General features: G+C 63.1%; 2 protein-coding genes across 2 annotated transcripts in view; both read right to left on the reverse strand.

The window, feature by feature from the left end:
• The window catches only part of TUBGCP6 (tubulin gamma complex associated protein 6), a 16,324-nt gene extending 1,877 nt beyond the window's left edge, over positions 1–14,447 (reverse strand). Inside the window, exons 1-20 of the mRNA XM_015568716.1 lie at positions 14,442–14,447; positions 13,897–14,394; positions 12,945–13,108; positions 10,555–10,765; positions 7,843–8,016; positions 6,657–6,778; positions 5,857–5,920; positions 5,639–5,748; positions 5,325–5,416; positions 5,090–5,229; positions 4,249–4,398; positions 3,749–3,830; positions 3,578–3,666; positions 3,380–3,495; positions 2,369–2,487; positions 1,997–2,154; positions 612–1,824; positions 394–452; positions 136–286; positions 2–56 (exon numbers count right to left, since the gene is read on the reverse strand). Of these exons, the coding sequence (XP_015424202.1) occupies positions 2–56; positions 136–286; positions 394–452; positions 612–1,824; positions 1,997–2,154; positions 2,369–2,487; positions 3,380–3,495; positions 3,578–3,666; positions 3,749–3,830; positions 4,249–4,398; positions 5,090–5,229; positions 5,325–5,416; positions 5,639–5,748; positions 5,857–5,920; positions 6,657–6,778; positions 7,843–8,016; positions 10,555–10,765; positions 12,945–13,108; positions 13,897–14,394; positions 14,442–14,447 (3,773 nt within the window). The remainder of the gene's footprint in view (position 1; positions 57–135; positions 287–393; positions 453–611; positions 1,825–1,996; positions 2,155–2,368; positions 2,488–3,379; positions 3,496–3,577; positions 3,667–3,748; positions 3,831–4,248; positions 4,399–5,089; positions 5,230–5,324; positions 5,417–5,638; positions 5,749–5,856; positions 5,921–6,656; positions 6,779–7,842; positions 8,017–10,554; positions 10,766–12,944; positions 13,109–13,896; positions 14,395–14,441) is intronic.
• Positions 14,371–18,631, reverse strand: part of HDAC10 (histone deacetylase 10) — a 4,648-nt gene continuing 387 nt past the window's right edge. Inside the window, exons 2-18 of the mRNA XM_015568729.1 lie at positions 18,372–18,469; positions 18,181–18,285; positions 17,993–18,061; positions 17,700–17,826; positions 17,432–17,497; positions 17,262–17,321; positions 17,096–17,185; positions 16,894–16,995; positions 16,750–16,822; positions 16,407–16,671; positions 16,209–16,293; positions 15,737–15,828; positions 15,538–15,594; positions 15,216–15,294; positions 14,870–15,052; positions 14,627–14,786; positions 14,371–14,498 (exon numbers count right to left, since the gene is read on the reverse strand). Coding sequence (XP_015424215.1) covers positions 14,488–14,498; positions 14,627–14,786; positions 14,870–15,052; positions 15,216–15,294; positions 15,538–15,594; positions 15,737–15,828; positions 16,209–16,293; positions 16,407–16,671; positions 16,750–16,822; positions 16,894–16,995; positions 17,096–17,185; positions 17,262–17,321; positions 17,432–17,497; positions 17,700–17,826; positions 17,993–18,061; positions 18,181–18,285; positions 18,372–18,469 — 1,722 coding nt within the window. The 3' untranslated portion in view covers positions 14,371–14,487. The remainder of the gene's footprint in view (positions 14,499–14,626; positions 14,787–14,869; positions 15,053–15,215; positions 15,295–15,537; positions 15,595–15,736; positions 15,829–16,208; positions 16,294–16,406; positions 16,672–16,749; positions 16,823–16,893; positions 16,996–17,095; positions 17,186–17,261; positions 17,322–17,431; positions 17,498–17,699; positions 17,827–17,992; positions 18,062–18,180; positions 18,286–18,371; positions 18,470–18,631) is intronic.

Below are 18,631 nucleotides of genomic sequence, written 5' to 3' on the forward strand. Positions count from 1 at the left end.
GAGGGAGAAGGGCAGAGGAAGCCCGTGGTGCAGGAGGCGCGCGACGTTAGGCTCTGCTGCAGGGACGGCACAGCTGACGTCACCCCAGGGGCCTCCAGGGGCGCCCCCTCGCCCTCCCACAACGTGCCCACTCACACATAGCCTCGTAGCTGTCCGGGTACTGCTCCAGGCGGTACTGCTCCACCAGGCCTGCCAGGTAGGCCTGCTCCCTGCCCTGGCGCCTGGCCACTGCCCCGTCCTCCGCCTTCTCTTCCAGGCCCGGGCTGCTCAGGGAGGCTGCAGGTTCCTAAGACAACCCAGCGTCAGGACCATGCCCCTTCCCTTTGTCCAAAAGAGAAGGGCAGGCGGGGCGTGGCCCCCCAACCCTGAGCCCCCAACCTCCTCTGCCCTGACCTGAGAGCTGGAAGGCTGACTTGAAGAGCCGTCCTCGGTGTCCCCACTCCTCCCCGGGCCTGAGTGGCACAAACGGGCCGGGAGGGGGCGTCAGGGGCCAGTGCCTGCTATGGGGCAGCACCTCCCAAGTCCCAGGACAGCAGACTTCTCGCCCTTCCTCCTCCCCCTCCTGGACCCAGACACCACCAGTGACAGGACAGCTCTGCAGACTCACTGACCTGGCTCAGGGGTGCCGTCTCCCACATCACTGGGTCCAGCCTCGGCACCCGGCAAGGCCTGGAGGCCACCTTCTTCCCCAGAGCCAGCCACCTGAGTGCAGGCGCCGACTGAGGCCGGTTCTGCCAGCAGCTGTGAGCCATGTTCCCAGGTAGGGCTCTGTGCTCCCAGGCTGAGGCCAGGCTGGGACACGTGGTCAGAGGGGCTCTGAAGGGGCCTGGGCGTATCAGGCTGGGTTTCCTCTGGAGGCGCCCCCAGCATCACCTGGGACTGAGACACATGTCCGTGGACGTTCCACCGTGGCCGGGAGGGCACCACATCCCACACGTTCTCCCCCACCTTGATGCTGGCATCAGACACGTGTCCGTGGACGTTCCACCGTGGCCGTGAGGATGCTACGTCCCACACGTTCTCCCCCACCTTGATGCTGGCATCAGACACGTGTCCGTGGACATTCCACCGTGGCCGTGAGGATGCTACGTCCCACACGTTCTCCCCCACCTTGATGCTGGCATCAGACACATGTCCATGGACGTTCCACCGTGGCCGGGAGGGGGCCATTCCAGAAGCATAGCCCCCTGTGAGAATGCCACCCTCAGACACATGCCCAAGAGGCCGCCCCATGGCCTGGCCACTCCCCTCCTCGGGGAGGTTATTCCTGGATGCGCATGGGTGTGGCAGAGCCACCTGCCCATCTGGGACACAGGTGTCCAGCCTAAACTCGTGAGTGTCCCCCCACAGCTGCAGCCCCTCGCAGCCTAAGCTGCCTCTCATAGTCTGGAGGGACCCTGGGGCCGAAGTGACCAGAGCTGGCCTCAGGACAGTTCTGAAATCGTACTCCTGTGGCCCCGAGCAGCCCGTGCCCACTGTGGCTGACGAAGCAGAGCTGCGCAGATCTGAGCCGATGGTCTGCAGGGCCTCCTCCAAGACGGGGGCCACCCCAGCGTCCCCAGGCTGCTCAGCGCCCTGGCCTGTGGGCAGGAAATCTTGGATACTGAGGCCTGCAGAGAACAGCCCTGGCCCCTCGGCCTGTCCTGGCTGCAGGCCTGCTCCCAGCTCTGAGCCGCTGCAGGCCCCCAGTGCTGGAGGCTCAAGGGGCTGTGGTGTCAGCTCCCTTGGCCGGCTTGGACCATCCCAGGCAGCCACGTGCTGCTCTGCACACCCAGGATCACAGCTGCCACCTCCATCGGGGTGCCCAGGGCCCAGAGACGAGGCCTGAAACACAAGAGCATTGTTGGTCCCCTGGTTATCTAGCTCTATTCCCAAATTCCACACTGGGGACTGTGGGGACACAGGACAGGCACCCTCTGTGTCCCCTGGGCAGCACAGGCCTGGGCCCCCAGCTCAGAGCCCACGTGACATGCCCTGGAAGTGCCCTGCCCCTCACCTGGGAACATGCACTCGGGAGCACCGCCGGCGGCTCTGGGGGCCTCCCCTCGGATGCGTCTCTCAGCATGGCCTGAAAGTCAATGCCAGGGCGTGAGGCGACAGCTGCGCAGGTAGAGCAGTCCTGACCCCGCCGCCCCGAGCCACCTGGCCCGGAGCCTCAGCACTGAGACCACAGCCTACAGACGCCCTCACAGCCCCTTCCCAGCCGCGTCTCCGAGCAACTGAAGGGAGTTGCCATCCCTTCCCAGAAGGGCATGGGAGGGGCGCTGACCCAACCAAAGATCTAGGACCAGCACCAGCTGGGAGCCCTCGTCCTGACCTCTTCCTGCCCCTCCCTCCTGCCCCTGACCTTGACTGTCAGGTCAGGGACCCCTGCACACTGCCGCTCGTGCGCTCGCCAGCCGGTGCCTCTGCACTCTCCACAGCGCCTTCTGCTCTCGACGAGCTGCCTCTGCAGACAACTTGCTATAATGGTCAACCAGCGCCTGCCTGAAGCCACATGCAGAGGACTGGTCACCAGTCACCCCACACTGTCCAGCTGCTCCCCTTGGGGGCAGTTCTCCATGAAAGAGGCCCGGGCAGGTGGTCTGCACACCTGGCACCTTCCCCTGCCCCCCCAGCTGGTCCCTCGGCACCCCCACAGCTCCTGCAGGGGCCTCACCAGCTGGCTGTTCTGTCCGTCCTGAACAAACACCAGAATGCGCCTTTGCACTGTCTGAGGCAAAGGGCCCTCTGGGGGCAACCTCCCTTCCTCAGCTGCACAGAAGGAAGGAAAATAACTTCTACCCACATGCACATACCCATGGGCGCACGGGCGCACACGCACACACATACACACACACGCACACACACACACAGACGTGTGCGTACATCACTGGCTCCGGGGCTCAGCTCTACAAACTATCTGAGGTCGGGCCACCAGGGCCATGAGCAGGAGGGACAGCCCCCCCACAAAGAACCCGAGAGGCCACCCTGCTCCAGCTCTTCCCTGGGCTTTGGGGGACTCAGACCCCGAGGGTGGACAAGTCTGACACCGTAAGGGACCGGCTGTCGGATGCTGTGCTGGACCAAGGCCCAGCTCTGTCAGGCCAACAGGCTTGAAGTTAAACGGACGAGAGGCAGGGTCAAGCCAGCACGATCTGCCTGGACGCCAACCCACACACACCACCCAGCAGACGTTCTGAGGGCCGAGGACACACAGACATGCCCACGCCCACCTCCAGGAGCACTGAGGCCAAGTGGGTGCTCGGAGTCAAGACAACTACTTGGGAGTTTTCCAAATAAAAAGTAAACCGACCATCACCAAGATCAAACCAGTCACGGGGCCTGCCGTGCCCTCACCAAGGAGCGTCAGCCGAGTGCCACCCCGCAGCCACCCTACCTCGCCTTCCTCTCCAGCTGCTCCTCCAGGGCCTGCAGCCTCCGTGCCCTGTCGCGGAGTTCCCGGGCGTAGCTGAAGTCATCGTCCAGCTCCTCCTGCCGTGCCGCCCGGCGTCGCTGCGTAACACCCCGCATGCAGCCTCAACGGCTGACCCCGGCCCTGCAAGCCCCCTGCCCCCAGCACCCGCAGTCCACCCACCTCCTGGTCCTTCACGAACTGCTCTTTCAGCCTCTGAAACTGCTCTCGCTTCCGGGCGTCCAAGGCCATCCGCTCAGACATCTGCCGATCTGCACGAAGACAGAGCACCGTCCTGAGGAGCCCCCACAGGCAGCCGCCAGCATCCCAGAGGGGGACCCGAGCCACACGCACCGCTCAGCGCACTCAGGACCCTGGACGCCGCTTCTCGGGCCTGGACGATTAACTCTTGCTTAGCAATCTCCATTCGTAGTTCCTGGAAAAGACCAGCGGTGACCACAGCTCCCCTCTCTGCCCCTCCCCTGGGCTGGAGGACCTGCAACAGGCTGCTCAGGCCCCAGGTGGACTCCCCCAGGGACAGCGCCCAGCTGCGAGGGCTAGTGCACCCCGCCCCCACAGTACTGAACAGTGACAAGACTGGCTCCTGTCAGGGCAGCTGGGGGGTCTTGCACGGGCTCTGAGGCTGAGACCCCAGGCCTGAGTGTGTGCCTGGAAGGGACCAAGGAGCTCGGAGTGATGCCCTTCAGGGACGGAGGGCCAGCTCCCAGAGAAGAGAGGACAGAGCCCCTGCCCAGACACACCCCCAGGACAGAGAACGCCAAGGGCAGCACCACTTGCACCCCTTGGAGCGGAGGAGGGTGTGAGGGAAGCCCCCAGGGCAATGGTCCTCGAACCTTCTCCTCCTTGCTGATGGAGCTGTGGCGTGCCACCCTCTCCATCCGCCCCACGTAGATAGCACAGTCCTTCTCAATCTCCTTCAGCTCCTCAAGGGAGAAAATCACCGAGATCCGGGGCACGGGGACATCGGACCAGCAGAGATAATGCTGCAACAGAGGGGACCCCGCCGGGAGCCCAGCTGACACGTGCCCACCCCCAGCTCTGCTTCCCTGCTCTGTCACCCACATGGGCAGTTCACTCCTTAACCGAGGGGATGGCATCCCCGTGGCTCCAAGGTCACATCTGGCCCCACACTGACGCCTGGTCAGCCTCCACACAGTTCTGGTCACTGGAAGCCCCAGGCCCACCCGGCCAGCGCCTGCCTCTGCGCAGACATCGGACAGCACCCCTCGAACAGGCTGCTCGTCCACCCACACCCACCGCCGCCCTGGGCCTTGGCCACGTGGACGTTGGCACAGGCCTCTGCCCCAGACACAGCTCCCTGCACCAGCCTGTCCACCCTCCTGCAGCCGCAGCCCCTCCCCACCCGAGGGGCCGTCTCCCATGAGGACGAGGAGGGGGGGGAGGGCCCCCTGCCCCGCGGCCTCAGAAAGGCCTTTGCTTTCCCTCCCATCTGTGAACACGGGCCCAGAGGCAGGAGCCCCTCATGGAACTCAGGGGACCCTGAGGGAGAAGTCACCACGGTCCCAGCTCCAACGTGCTGACCCAGAGATAAGGACAGACGGCCAGTCTCGGGGGACAGGTCTGACAGGTCTGGACCTCAGCTCGAGAGGCCAGAGGGACGAGAGGCAGGGCGAGTAGAGCAGGAGTGGGGAGCATGGGGGCCTCCTCACTCACCCGAGGGCAGCAGAGCTTCAGCAGGTTGATGGTCTTCCCGCAGACGTACACGTCGTGAGCGATGTGCTTCAGGAACGCGGGCACACAGTCCCCCGCCTCCTTGGAGATGAGCACGTAGCCGTGGGTCCAGTAGGACTTATCTGAGTGTGGGACGGGACACACAGCTGGCCTGCGTCCAGGACCGCCCTGACCCCCCAGACATGGAGGCCCAGCCCAGCAGCCAGCCACCACCTACCTCTGAAGCCCAGGTAGTCATGGTTCACCTGGATCATGAACTCGCCATAAACGTCTCTAAAGACCCCACTGTACACCCAATCATAGATGAACCTGCCAGGGTGGGTGGGCCAGTAGTGAGGTGGGCGGGGCAGCCATGGGGTGGAGGGGTGTGCCCAGGGAGCCCAGTCCAAGCCCTGACTACGCCGCCCCCTCCCCATCTAACATCCCTGCACTCAGCAGGTGTGGGACAAGGGAATTCAACTCAAGAATCTGCTGAGACTGAGTGTGGCCCCGCCCCATCCCGTCCTGTCCCACCCCGGGCCCCACGCCCACCGAGTGTAGGGCTCACAGCTGGTCTTGAGCAGGGACAGCAGCACCGGGTAGTGCTCGTTGCTGCAGTTGTCCAGGGCCTCCTGGTAGAGGTAGGAGAGCAGCTTCACGCCCTGGAGACAGCCAAGGGTGGGGCTTGACGCAGGCGCACAGCAAGGGGACCTGCAGCCCCGGCAGTCACCCCCAGCCTCGCCCCCTGTCCTGGATCCCGCACGACTCACAGTGGGGAAGGGAGCCCGGGACTCTCCTCCGCAGGTGCCCACACCACAGAGCTCAGCCAGGTACCTAGACAGGCCAGTGAGAGCAGGTGCTCAGAGCCCCAGGCTGGGGGAAGTCAGGTGAGCAGAATGTGCCCAGCCCTTGCCTCCCATCTTCACCCTCTGGCTTTAAAACCAGCTGCCCCTCAAGGATCTCAGACCTCAGCGCCTGCGGGGCCCCCCACGGGCACCCCATGCACCTCCCCTCCTCCCGCTCAGCCAGGGCTCCCGTCACTGAGTGCTGACCTTTTCCCGCACCTGGGCTCTGCCCTGAGCCCCTCCTGTACTCCCACCACCTCACCAGGTGGCCGCCGGCTCTGGCCTGGATGACTGCTAAGCCCCGCCCAGGCCCCCCGCGCCCTCTCCACCCTGGCAGTCCGCGCAGCACAGTCTCCCCGCCCACCTCCCTGCCTGGCCCGTCTCCAGCCCTCGGGGCCTCCACCCACCTCCCCTCGGCAAGGAAGGCCTCCTCTCCCACTGAGCTCACCCCCCAGGCCCCCAGTCCTGCACCCTCTTCTCCAGCTGGCACCTCCGGACAGACGCTCACCTGGGCTAGCTAACTGGTTCCGAGTGCCCTTCAGGCGGGAGCTCCCACCATGGGAGCCGTGCCTTTTCCCAGCACCGGGGCACTTTCAAGCCAGCATCACGCCCAGGCCCAGCACCTGAGGAACTCGGCTGGGCAAGGACTGTCCAGGCTCCGACCAGGAGGGCTGTTCTCCAGGCCACACCCAGCCCCCCACGCTTGGCCGCGGTGCTCTGCTCACCTGAGCTGCCGGCCCAGCTTCTTGAAGAGAAAGCCAATGGTGAGGAGGCTCAGAGTGGGCGGGGTGGAGAGGACACACGCCCGGTAATACTGCAGGTACCTCCTCAGGCCGCTGGTGAAGGCCTGTTGGACAAGAGGACTGAGAGGCGGCGACTGGGCAGACACAGCCGAGCTCAGGGCGGGAGGGGTCACTGGTGCTGGGAAAGGGCTGGGCTGCCATACCCTAACCCTGGGCCCCGTTTCCCAATGGGCACCTGTGGGCCCCCCAGGCACCCCAGCCCGGCGGGAGCTAGGACCGAGCCCTCTGCAAATCCTGTACCTGCAGCCGGGACCAGCCACACCCGGAAACTGGGAAGTGAGGCTGGGGGTCCTGGGAAGGGGCAGGCACTGCACACAGGGGACGCTGAGGGTCTCAGGGGCACATGGCACCGTGCGTGCTGAGCAGCATGGCCCCAGCTCAGCTCACGTCTTTGCAGGACCCACCAGAACCAGTGTCCATCCCCACCAGTGAGGAGACAGCGGGCCTGCCCTCATGTCCCAGATGGTGGGGCAGTCTGCCTGGGTCAGCTTCCTTCTGCCCCCACCCCTACCCCTTCTCCGTGGGCCCAGCTACACTTGAACCGCATCCTGCCACCCCGAGCATCCCTGCAGTACCAAACCATGAGGGAACTCGCAGCCCAGCCCCACTGGGCCTGGTGCCCTCCTCCTCCGCCCTCCTCCTGGCACTTCTGTCAGTGCTCCCAGAATGCCCCGCTCCGCTGGATGCCTGTCCCTCCCATGGAGCTGCACTGCTGTCCTGGGGGCTGTACCCAGTGCAGGGGCAGCTGGAAGGCTTTCAGGGAGACCTGGTCCAGCCCCAGCTCCTGGAACTCAACTCGCCAAATAAGGGAAATCCACTGTGTTGATCGTATAAGATGCACCAGGGACCCGGTGGGGAACAGCAGCCTGGGCCCACCCACCCCGCCTGGTCCTGCCCAGGCCCCCAAATGTGGGCCGCACCCGCCTCCCACTATCCCAGGCTCCCAGTAAAGTGATGCTGGTGAAACCCCCGTTCTTGAAGGGTGACCGTCAGGCTCCAGGCGTGACAGGAGACAAGGGCTCTGGTGTGGGCAGCCCTGAGGCCCTGTCCCAGCTCCTGTGCACAGTGCCCGGGGAGGGCTGCACACCTCACGGGAGGGCAGGCCCACCTGGAACACGAGGCCCTTGCTGCAGGAGGTGTCCAGCACGGGCTGCAGAGAGAAGAGGCTCAGGCGTGCGTAGTGGGTCCCGCACTCAGCCACCTCCGAGAGGAGGCTGCTGATGCTCTCGGGGGACGTTCCTGACACGTGGATGCCCCGCTTCACCATGAAGGCCTGAGTCGGCTGGAGAGGGCAAAGAAGGGGTCACTGAGGCCAGATGTCCAAGACCCCTCCCCCCATGCACCCAACCACAGCTCTGCCCAGAGAGCCCAAGGCACACAAACAGGAAGTTCCAAGGCAAAAAGCAGGTGGCCACCAGGCATACTCCACCCAGGGGTGAACACTCCCTGGCACACTGACGAGCACACGTTTAAATGTCAGGACCCCTGCGGGAGGTGCGGAGACAGGGTGCCCTCCAGGCCACACGGGAAGAGCAAACGAGCAGCCTTCTCGGAGCACGAGCTTCAGAAAAGGCCGTCGGAGCCGACCCCAACTCCTGGGTCAGGTCAGAGGCATCACGGACAATGCACAGCCCCTGCCCAGCACGCTCCCCCTCACTGTCTGCACCCAGAGAAGGGAGGCAGCCTGAGGGACGCTGGCAGCACCGCGAGGGGTGCAGCGATGCGCGTCGAGAGGGACATGTACAGCCCAAACGCCTGCGTCAAGAACACGTCTCATCATAACTGCACTGCACACCTCAGGCAACTGGAAAAGGCGGCGGACTGAACCCAAAGCAGAGGAAGGAAATAAGGTGAGAGCAGCGGGAAAGAAAATGGACTGGAAACAGTAAAAAGAACCATGAAAACGAAAGCTGTTTCTTTGAAAAGACCAACGAAGTCAACAAACCGTTAGCAGGGCTGAGAAAAAGATGACTTAAAGGAGAGAAGAGGCAGAGTGCTGGAATCAGCAAGGACAGTGGGACACACCACTGATTCCACAGAAACAAAGAAAACACCACCAACAACGCTTTGCCAGCAAATTAGATAACCTGGATGAAATGGGCAAATCCCCGGAAATATACAACTTGCAAAACTGCCTCAAGAAAAAAAGGAAACTCTAACCTGCCCTCTGACTGGACACCTGTGCGGGAAGTCCCGTCCTGAGCCCTGAGTGCACGTGCCAGCTGCCAGCAAAACACGAGACCAGGCAGCCCCATCGACAAAGTTCCTTTTAGGAACCCTGGGGACCTAGATAACGGCCCACCTGAGTGACCCCAGCTCTCCCTTCCTGCACCCTAATTCCCACCCTTATGTTTTAAATTCACCAATAAAGAGTGAACCCACAAAACCTGAGGCACCCCTACCCTCGACACCAATGGAGGCAGAGCCCCCGATCCCCTTCCTCCTCCTCTCTCCCCCCGAGACCTCGCTGTGTGATCCCACCCCCCGAGACCTGCGAAGAGTCAACGTTGTTCTTCGAAGGTCCCTGACGGTTTCTTGCTGAGGTGTCCTGAAATCCAAGGAACCACAGGGCCGTCCAGCCACAGCCCGGCCAGGTGCGTGGGGGTCGGGGGGGCTGCCACACGCAGTACAGGCCGGTGGGCGCCGCAGGCATCCCCAGCAACCTCACTATCCACAGGCCAGACCAGCACACCTCCCAACACATTAAGATAAATGTTGGGTGTATGTTGCTATAATTTAAAGAAAAGCAACAAAAAACCTCCCCAAACAATAAAACCCAGGACCAGATGGCCTCACTGGTGACTTCTAACAAATAATTAAAGAACTTATGTGACGGTTCTCAAACTCTTCCACAAACTGAAGAGGAGGGAGGAGTCCCTAATGCCAGGACTGTCCCAAATCAAAGCCAGATAAACATCACCAGGAAGGAAAGTACAGGCCAAATCCCCGTGAACACAGATGCGAAGTCCTCACTCAAGTACGAAGGCACCGAATCCTGCAGCACATTAAAAAGACGATGCCTGCCCTGGCATCAGTGCCCTCTACCCATCTCAGTGGGTAGAGCGTCAGCCTGAAGACTGAAGGATCCTGGGTTCGATTCCGGTCAAGGGCACATGCCCTGGCTGCGGGCCCGATCCCCAGTGCGGGGTGTGCAGGAGGCAGCCAGTCAATGATTCTCTCTCATCACTGACGTTTCTTTCTTTCTTTATTTTTTTTAATTGATTTCAGAGAAGAAGGAAGAGGGAGGGAGAGAGATAGAAACATCAATGATGAGAGAGAATCATTAACCATCTGCCTCCTGCTCGCCCCCAACTGGGAATCAAGCCCACAACCCCAGCATGTGCCCTTGCCCGGAATCGAACCTGGGACTCTTCAGTCCGTAGCTCAACACTTTATCCACTGAGCCAAACCGGCTAGGGCATCACTGATGTTTCTCTCTCTCTCCCTCTTCCTTCCTCTCTGAAATCAATAAAAATATTTTTAAAAAGACGATGTGCCACGATGAAGGGGTTCATCTCAGGAATGCAAGGACAGTGCACACGGAAATCCATCGCTGTAACGCGCAGTCAGAACGAATGAGAGCAACGAACATCTTACTCTTGTTCCATCTGTAAAGGACGTTAATAGATGAGCAGTTTTGGGGACTGAAATGAGAATGCATCCTGCCGTTGCCACAGAGCGGCTGCAGGCCCACCGGCCTGGTGCTGGGGCTGAGGCCATCCACTCCCCACACCGGCCTCCTCCTGCCCTGTGGCGTGCTTGGGCAGTGCCAGCCACCAGCCCTGTGCTGGCGCAGTGACCGTGTGCCAGCACCCCTTACCTGGCAGAGGGGAAACGTGGCAGACATGACCCCAATCAAGACGTTCAGCACATCCTTCACCAGCTCGCACTCCTGCACCAGCACGGACGGCGCGGCCTGCAGGAGGCCCCCGCCCAGCACCTGCAGCTCTCCCCGGCACAGCCTGCAGAAGCTGTCGAAGGCGTCCCTTCCCGCCTCCGTGAGGTAGGGCTCTTCTCTGTGGCCGGGGGGGCTGTGGAGACAGAGCCACGGGCACCTCAACTACACGAACAAAAGGCAGGAGGAAGTGACTCAATACAACACAGAGCAGGGGGTGGTGTCCGACCGGCCACCAGCCTCTCCCTCAGCTCTGGGCTCAGCACCGACTGCGCTGGGTCCAGACAATCCACACGAGTCCCACCCAGCACCCACTGGGCCCACACGATGGTCCTCAGGACGACCGACACTCATATTGTCGCTTTATCTGAAAAACAGGCACAAGGCTTACACACCGTGTGCACAGCAGCACATTCGCAACAGCCCAAAGGGGGAAGCAGCCCGAGCGTCTGTGCGCCGACCGGTGCGTGGACTGAAACACACGGAGAGTATGCAGCCTGCCAAGGAGGGCGTTCGGGACCTGCGACCAGGCCCCGATGAAGCTACGCTCAGTGAGACGAGCCAGACAGGGAGGACACATCCTGCAGGTCCACGTGCAGGAGACCCCGGGGTGGCAGGCTCAGAAGGCAGGATGGTGGTGCCAGGGGCTGGGGGAGGGATGGAGTGAGTGTTTCATGGGGACAGAGTTTCAATTGGGAAGAAGGAAAGTTCTCGAGATGATGGTGGTGGTGACTGCACAGTAACGTGAACGTATTTAATGCCACTGAGCCGTACACTTAAAAACGGCCACAGTGTGCGAGTTTACATTATGTGTGCGTTACACAAAGGACGGACAGAGCGGCCTCATGATTTTTTTTTTTTTTGTCAGAGAGGAAGGGAGAGGGAGAGGGAGATAGAAACATCAATGATGAGAGAGAATCATGGATCAGCTGCCTCCTGCATGCCCCACACTGGGATCTAGCCCGCAACCGGGGCAAGTGCCTTGACTGGGAATCAAACTGTGACCTTCTGGTTCATAGGCCAACGCTCAACCACTGATCCACCCAGGCCGGGCCAGCACAACGCAGACACACTGGGTCTTGAGAGTGTGGCTCTGGCCACTGGGCACAGGGCACCACCAAGGGCGTTGCCTCACCCAGCAGTCACATCTTAAAATCAGCCAGACACGGTACACTGAAAAATATTCCTTTGAAAACCAACAACCTCTCCTGGGAAGTGTGAAAAAACTGTCTTTTAAAACCACTGGAACAGAGGCCAGGAATACAGGCCTTTCTGAACCTTTTCTCCTCACTTGTAACACCTGAGCAGCTCTTTTCTCCTCTTCCCCAAAGAGCCTTGGGTTTGGGTCTAGCAACTCAAAAAGTATCAATGGGCTCCAAGCTGCTGGACATTCCAACTCATGACTCCGAGGGCCGGGGGAGCACACGGCTCCTGCCCCACTCCTGCAGGCTCATCCCCGCACCACCGTACCCCCCGCCCCCGGACTCAAGGCCGAGGGAGAAAAGCCCACGCAAGAAACTAAAATCCCCACTCATCCCCACGGAGGGAGGACTCAGCCCCACAGGAGGAAACGGCTTCCCCAGAATGGGCGGCACCTGCAGACCCACCCTCAGGGAGACGCAGGTGGGTCTGCCAGAGGCCCCGGGCAGGGGCAGAGCTTACAGCCCAGGAGCCGGGACAGCGAGCTCTGCTTCTGGTGGGAACACAGCTTCCTTAACAGCCCACGGCAGGAACCGACCAGGTGGCTGGGGTTTAAATGGAAACAGGTTCTAATGCTTCAGCAAGTAAAGCTGAGGGAAGGCCTCCATCCCCACTCCGGAAGGTTCCAAGACACAAGCACAAGAGATTCAGAGGCCCCTGGGCCCGGCTGAGTGGTGACCAAGGAAACACCGCCGCCACCACCACCGTGACCAGCCCGAGAGCAGCGCTCCCCTCCTTCTCGACGTGGACAACAACGGGCACGAAGAAAGCGCCCTCGTCAGCACCCCAGCCCTGACCGCACCCGCCGGGCCGACCCGCACACTCAGACCGGAGCCCTCGCGGAAGGACGTGCGCTCGGGTGCAAGCGGCTCTGCTCCAGCTGGGAAGTGGGGCCTGCAGAGCGGCCGGCATGCGGGAACCTCCGTGAAGCTGCAAGTCCTGGCCCCGCCCCAGCGTGTCTCTCAACTCCCAGAACAAAGATGACTGTGTGCACCAGGCTGAGGGAGACTCCCAGGTCCCCAGTCCTGCCACAGCGGCTCCTGCCAGTAGCCACCCGGGCTCCCCGGGTAAAGCGCACTCGCGTGCCGGAGGAGGGCCGGCCAAGGCGCACGTACCAGCCGACCTGTTCCCAGCACCTCCGCTTGCTGGGCTCGTAGGTGAGCACCGCGTCCCAGGGGTCGATCTCCGGGGTCGTGCCGTGCTCAGACTGGGAGTCGGGAGTCAAGTTGGATGCTGACTGGAACCCTTCATCTTCGGACGGATCCACACTCTGCGGCACCTGGAGACCAGGTCGAAGGAGAAAGCACCACGTGTGCCTCTGGGTCCAAGTCCCCCGTGATGGGAATTCCAGGACCTCACACATTCACGCACATAGGAAAGACCTGGCAGCGTTTGCCGTTCCTCGTGAGCACGTATGCACCGCACAGCGCTTCCGCCTCCATTACAGGATTTAAGAAATTAACTTACTGAGGTTCTCAATTTCCAATTTCACACCACATGTCAGCCTCAACGTAACTCACAGTGAAACGCATCCGCTCTGGAAGTTCCAATGGAGGGAACCGGCACAAAATCAGACTAGAGACGGAAGGCGTATGCGAACCACAACGTTCGGCGTCGTGCGTGTCGGCCAACGACCGGCTAGCACAGGCCTCGTGGTAAGGGAACGAGTGAGCAACGACAGTGCGTCTGTTCCTTCGGGGACCCTCGTAAAACCACAAAACACGCAGCCCAGTGACGGATGCCAAGGCCCAGTCACAGGTGGGAAAGGCACATAAAACTGCAGGTGCAGTCCGAGCGCACAGTCTGCCACCTGTGGCTATGGGGCCCTGAAACGTGGCTTATGTGACTGAGGAACTGAACATCTTGCACTTTAAGCGGCACCTCTGCGGGCAGAGTAACGCCCGAACAGCACGCCCTGTCGCGCCTGCTTGGGCCTGCGGCCGGCAGTGCGTCCTGGCCCGGGGGTGGGCGGCGGCGGCAGCCCGGCCTCCCACAGCTCAGCCCCCAAGTGGCCTGGACTCCCTTCGCGTGACCAAAGGGCGCCGCAGGCAGGAGGGCGGCACTCACCTTGATGGCCAGTCCAGAGAGGTCTGCGCTGTCCGGCACCGGGGGCAAGTCCAGCCGGACGTCCATGTCGTAGGTGCGACTGTGCACCAGGGCTCCGAACAGCGAGACGCGGGTGTCTCTCTCGAACCTGTCCCCGCCGGGGTCGCCGTAGGAGAAGAGCCGGGCCGTGGGCAGGCCGGCGCCCGGCGTGGCCTCCATAACCTGAAGCGCCTTCTGGATCGTGTCCTGACACAGGTACTCCTCCCGGCGGATCAGAGCCCGCACGTCCATCTCGAACGCACTCAGGTCGTAGCAGTCGTAGCCGCCGTAGGGGACGTTCCTCCCCACGTGCTTGTTGTTCAGGAAGAGGTCCCGCCGACGGGGCAGGACCTGCGGGGGCCCGGTGCCCGCCAGCTGGACCAGCAGGTCCAGGGCCGACCCCACCTCCCCCAGCGGACAGCGCGGGGCGGCTTCCAGCTTCTCCACCAGCGCCTCCAGGCGGTCGGCCTCGGGCAATGGCTAACCACCGGCTCTCGGGGGACTGTCTTGCAGTGTCACTTCCGGGCGTACATACTCCCACCCTGGCCGATTTCAGCCACAGGGTCACAGCGCTCAAGCGGGAGCTGCGAAGAGGCGCGCGATCAGCAGGGCTATGCCAGCTCCAAGACGTGCGCCCCTCTCCCCACGGAGCTCTGAGCCAGACTGTCCCCACGGCCCAAGCATTCGGCCTGGGCCTTGCTCCCAGCCTCACCCGCCACCTGCAGCATCTTCCACTGCGGCTCTAGCTGCCCCCGCAGGTGCATCAGGGCCTGCGTGTCCTCTGGGGAGGCCACGCATAAGGGGCCCAGGCTGGGGGGTGCCTCTCCGTGCAGCACCTGGGCCAGGACGCCTGCAAGCTGGGGTGTGGATTCCTGGGCCAAGGGCAGAGAGGAAAGCCAGTCACTGGCCTCTCCCCAATTCCCACCCCACAGCACATCTGCTCTGCTCAACTCACCTCATCCACAAGGGCCAAGACTCGGCACCCTGCCGGGGCCCGCAACAGTGAGGCCAGGAGCGCAGCTTGGGGGTCCCGCAGGCCATGGTCTGGCCCCAGTGCCAGGAGCACCAGGTCAGGCCGGAAGCTATAGGCCAGGGGCAGCACCAGGGCCAGGAGGAAATTCAGGAACCCGCCAGTTGTCTGTGGAGGGACGGGCGGCATGACCCCATCCCCTCATCCAGGGGACCAGGGGACACCCCTCCTGCCATCAGGATGCCGGGAAGGGTAGGTGAAGGCCAGGGGCTTGGCCCTTATGATGATACAGTCAGCAGCCACTGCCTGGCCTGGGGACACCACCACTTACCCCGGGCAGGGGCATGGAGACGTGGAACATGGACAGGGCGCCTGCCTCCTTGCCCCTGATGTTCAGCCACAGGTTCCTCCTTTCAGGGGAGAGTGGTCACATGTACACGTGTGTGTGTGAGCGAGACGCCACTCACGCTCCAGAGCCAGGACGCCAGAAGGTGAGGCGCAGGAGAGTTCAGGGATGGGGGTGCTGGAAGTGCTGACCCTCTGTGCTGGAGACCCTCTGGCCTTGTCCCAGGGCCCCCGGGGCCCACCCAGCCATCTCTCCTGGGGACCCACAGTGACATACCCACCCCCATGCAGGAACCCACGGGGCATACCCATCATCTGCCAGGTCCGATGGCCGATCCAGCTGTCCCACGGCCACACAGAGGAGCCTGGAGAAGGAGGTGGTCCCAGGACAGGCTGTACTCACCCCACTAGCAGTCCATCCCAGAGCCCTCCCACTGTGGCAGCCAGAGCAGGGGTGCCCATGGGCCACACCCTCAGAGACTCGAGCCAGCCAGCGGAGGCTCTCACCTCTGAGCTCCCCGGGAAAGGCCGCACCGAATGGCCACATCCAGAGTGGCAACTGCAGCAGAGGCCGGGGTGGCTGCGATGCCGCTGCTCACCTGCGGGGTGAACGACAGCAGTGGAGGGCAACCCCCAAAGCAGACAGACAGACCCTTCCGGCCCTTCCCTTGGTCCCAGTCTCCGTGGCCGTCATCTATACACTCTGAGGTCAAATTGCTCCACTTCTGGAAATAAGGTGCTTAAAACTGCACTTGAAATCACCGCCTTCCCCTCTCTGCCAAAGAGCACTGAGGAGGGGACTGAGGAGCGCCTGCCACCCTGTCCCTAGGGGCTCTTGTGGGAAGGGTCCTGGGCACAAGGCAACACTCACATACACACGGTTCTGCACCCCCCTAGCCCTCGCAGCCGCCCGCCCCCGCCCCCGTCCCGGGCCCTGCCCCAGCTCCACAGCCACCCCAGTCCCTCCAGGTGCCCCCACCTGCCCATCCAAGATCCTATCCAAAAGGTTCAGAACCTTCCCAAGTGCACTGGCAGCCTCGTCCTCGGCCAGGGCCTCGTGTAGGCTGCGGTAGAAAAGCAGAGGGACACAGACACAGGGCGACAGATCACAGGTGAGTCACACCAGGGTGCATGGCGGACACAGCCTCACCCCTCTCCCCAGGCCCACGCTGCCCACCTGGCCCAGGCCTGTGCCTCCTCCTTCAGGGCTGACCCCTCCTGATGGGGGACTTCAGGGGGCAGAACCAGAGCAGCGTCCAGCGAAGTCAGAGCTACAGCCGTGTGGACAGGAGGCATGGGGCAGAGGTGCAGCCGGTCCAGGAGGGAGCTCAGCGCCACCGTGGCCTGGGCCGCCGCAGCCTTGAATTCGGGCCCCTGAGACAGCAGAGGCGAGGGCCTCCCCTCTGGGGAGCGGTTGCTGGGGTTCAAGACGGGGGCCAAGTCTAGGGGGCAAGTCAGAGTCACAGGCACTTCGTGAAAGCCCAAGGCCCGATCCCACCACCCGGCCCAGCCACACTGACCTTGCTGCTGGAGGCTCGTCCAGTGAGGGATCTGGGCTGCCCGGACACTCTGGATGGACTCCAGGGCGCTGCAGGGAGAGGCAGGAGCGGTGAGGCCTGGCCGTGCACCCCCAGCCTCCCCGCCTGCAGCCCCTCGCCCCTGCAATGCGGCACCATAGGCCCTGACAGGGGCGGGGCGGGGTCCCCCAGCAGGGCCTGCACGGTCATGCACACGGACTCGGAGAGCGACTCCAGGTTGTAGCCGCCCTGGGAGGAGAGAGGAGGCAGAGGTGTCACTGGGGCAGAAGGCCCCTCCGCCTGCACCTCGGCCTCCGGTCCCTGGGCCCGCCCTGCTCCGCACAGTCACCTCCAGCATGGCGCAGACCCGGCCGCCGGCCAGCACCCGCAGCAGCTGCGTGAGGTGGGCAAAGCACTCTGGCGTGGCCTGCATCTGCCCCTGGAACCAGAGCCAGGTATGATGGGGGCCTGGCCACCGGGCACCAGAAGCCCTCCAGGTCAGGCCAGGCCCTCACCTCGGGGTCCCCGATCGCTGAGTCAAATCCTGCCGAGACCAGCACCAGCTGAGGATCAAACTGCAGGCAGGGCCGGGTGGGGAGGGAGTGAAGGGAGGCCCATCAGAGAGACCCTCCCCCGCACAGGACCTGTTCTCCCCTGATGGAGTTGGGGGGGCCCATATAGTCACCTCAAAAGCCAGGGGGAGCAGCACGTGCAGGAAGGCGGCCAGGTAGTCAGCATTTCCCATCCCCACCTGCAGCCACGGGTGTCAGAGTTGGGCCCAGCAAAGGCGAGCTGTGGGGTCTTCACCCCTCATGCCTGGCTCTGGGGGTGACCCTGGGAGGACACCCTGAACTACACTCAGGAGGCCCGGAGCTATAGGGCTGGGGATCTGGGGGGGGGCGCGGTGAAGGAGGGTGGGGTGGGTTAGGCCCCCGGAGGGTGTAGGGTGGCACCTGGTTCCAGGGCAGATTGACAGTGAAGCCGCGGCCCCGCCCCTGCCCAACAGCTACTGCGTCCGACTCCTGCAGGTAAGGCCAGAAGCGCCCGTGCTCGTAACGGTGCCAGGAGAAGTAGAGGACGCTGGAAATAACCGGCCAGGGTCAAAGTTCAGAGGTGACCCTCAGCCCCACACACAACTCTGACCCTGGAGCACACAGCTGTTACCTGGCTAGGACTCCCCGAGGCCAGGCCGTGTGCCCCGAAGCGTGGGGGCCCAGGGAAGGGTTGCACCCCCACCCCAGCTCACCTAGGGTCGTCCTCAAAGGTGTACTGGGTGCCCTGGCCGTGGTGGATGTCCCAGTCAACAATGAGGATCCTGGGGACACACAGCACAGGACTCACCGCGGGGCAGGGCCTCTGCTCCAGGCCAGGAGCCCAGCCCAAGATGGAAGGGGCTGGGTGGGGCGCCCCACCTGCGGCCGGCCCAGCACTCACCTGTGCAGCCCGTGCTTCTGCTGGGCATGTCTGGCCGCGATGGCCACATTATTGAACACGCAGAATCCGTTGGCGGCAGCCCTCTGGCTGTGGTGCCCAGGAGGCCTGAGGGTGAGAGTGGGGTGTGGGGCCTATCCAGGTCATCCTCTGCCCACACGTGGGGGCAGCCAGGGGAGAGGGACGGCTCTCACCTCACCAGGGCGAGCCCATTGTGCACAGCTCCCGTCAGCACGGCATCCACCAGCTGCAGCCCGGCCCCGGCGGCCAGCCGTGCGCTGTGGAAGGTGCTCTGTGGGGCAGAGGTGCAGGTGAGCCTCCGCCGGCTACCCCCCACAGACTCTGCCCACATCTGCGCCAGGCTGCAGGGCACTGAGTGCTCAATGGAAGGGGCCAGGACAGTCCCGGGTGCCATCCGCAGCAGCTACGCAAGGCACGGGCACGTCCATGAACA

This window comes from Myotis davidii, unplaced genomic scaffold (assembly GCF_000327345.1).
Source record: "Myotis davidii unplaced genomic scaffold, ASM32734v1 scaffold845, whole genome shotgun sequence".
NCBI classification, from domain to species: Eukaryota; Metazoa; Chordata; class Mammalia; order Chiroptera; family Vespertilionidae; genus Myotis; species Myotis davidii.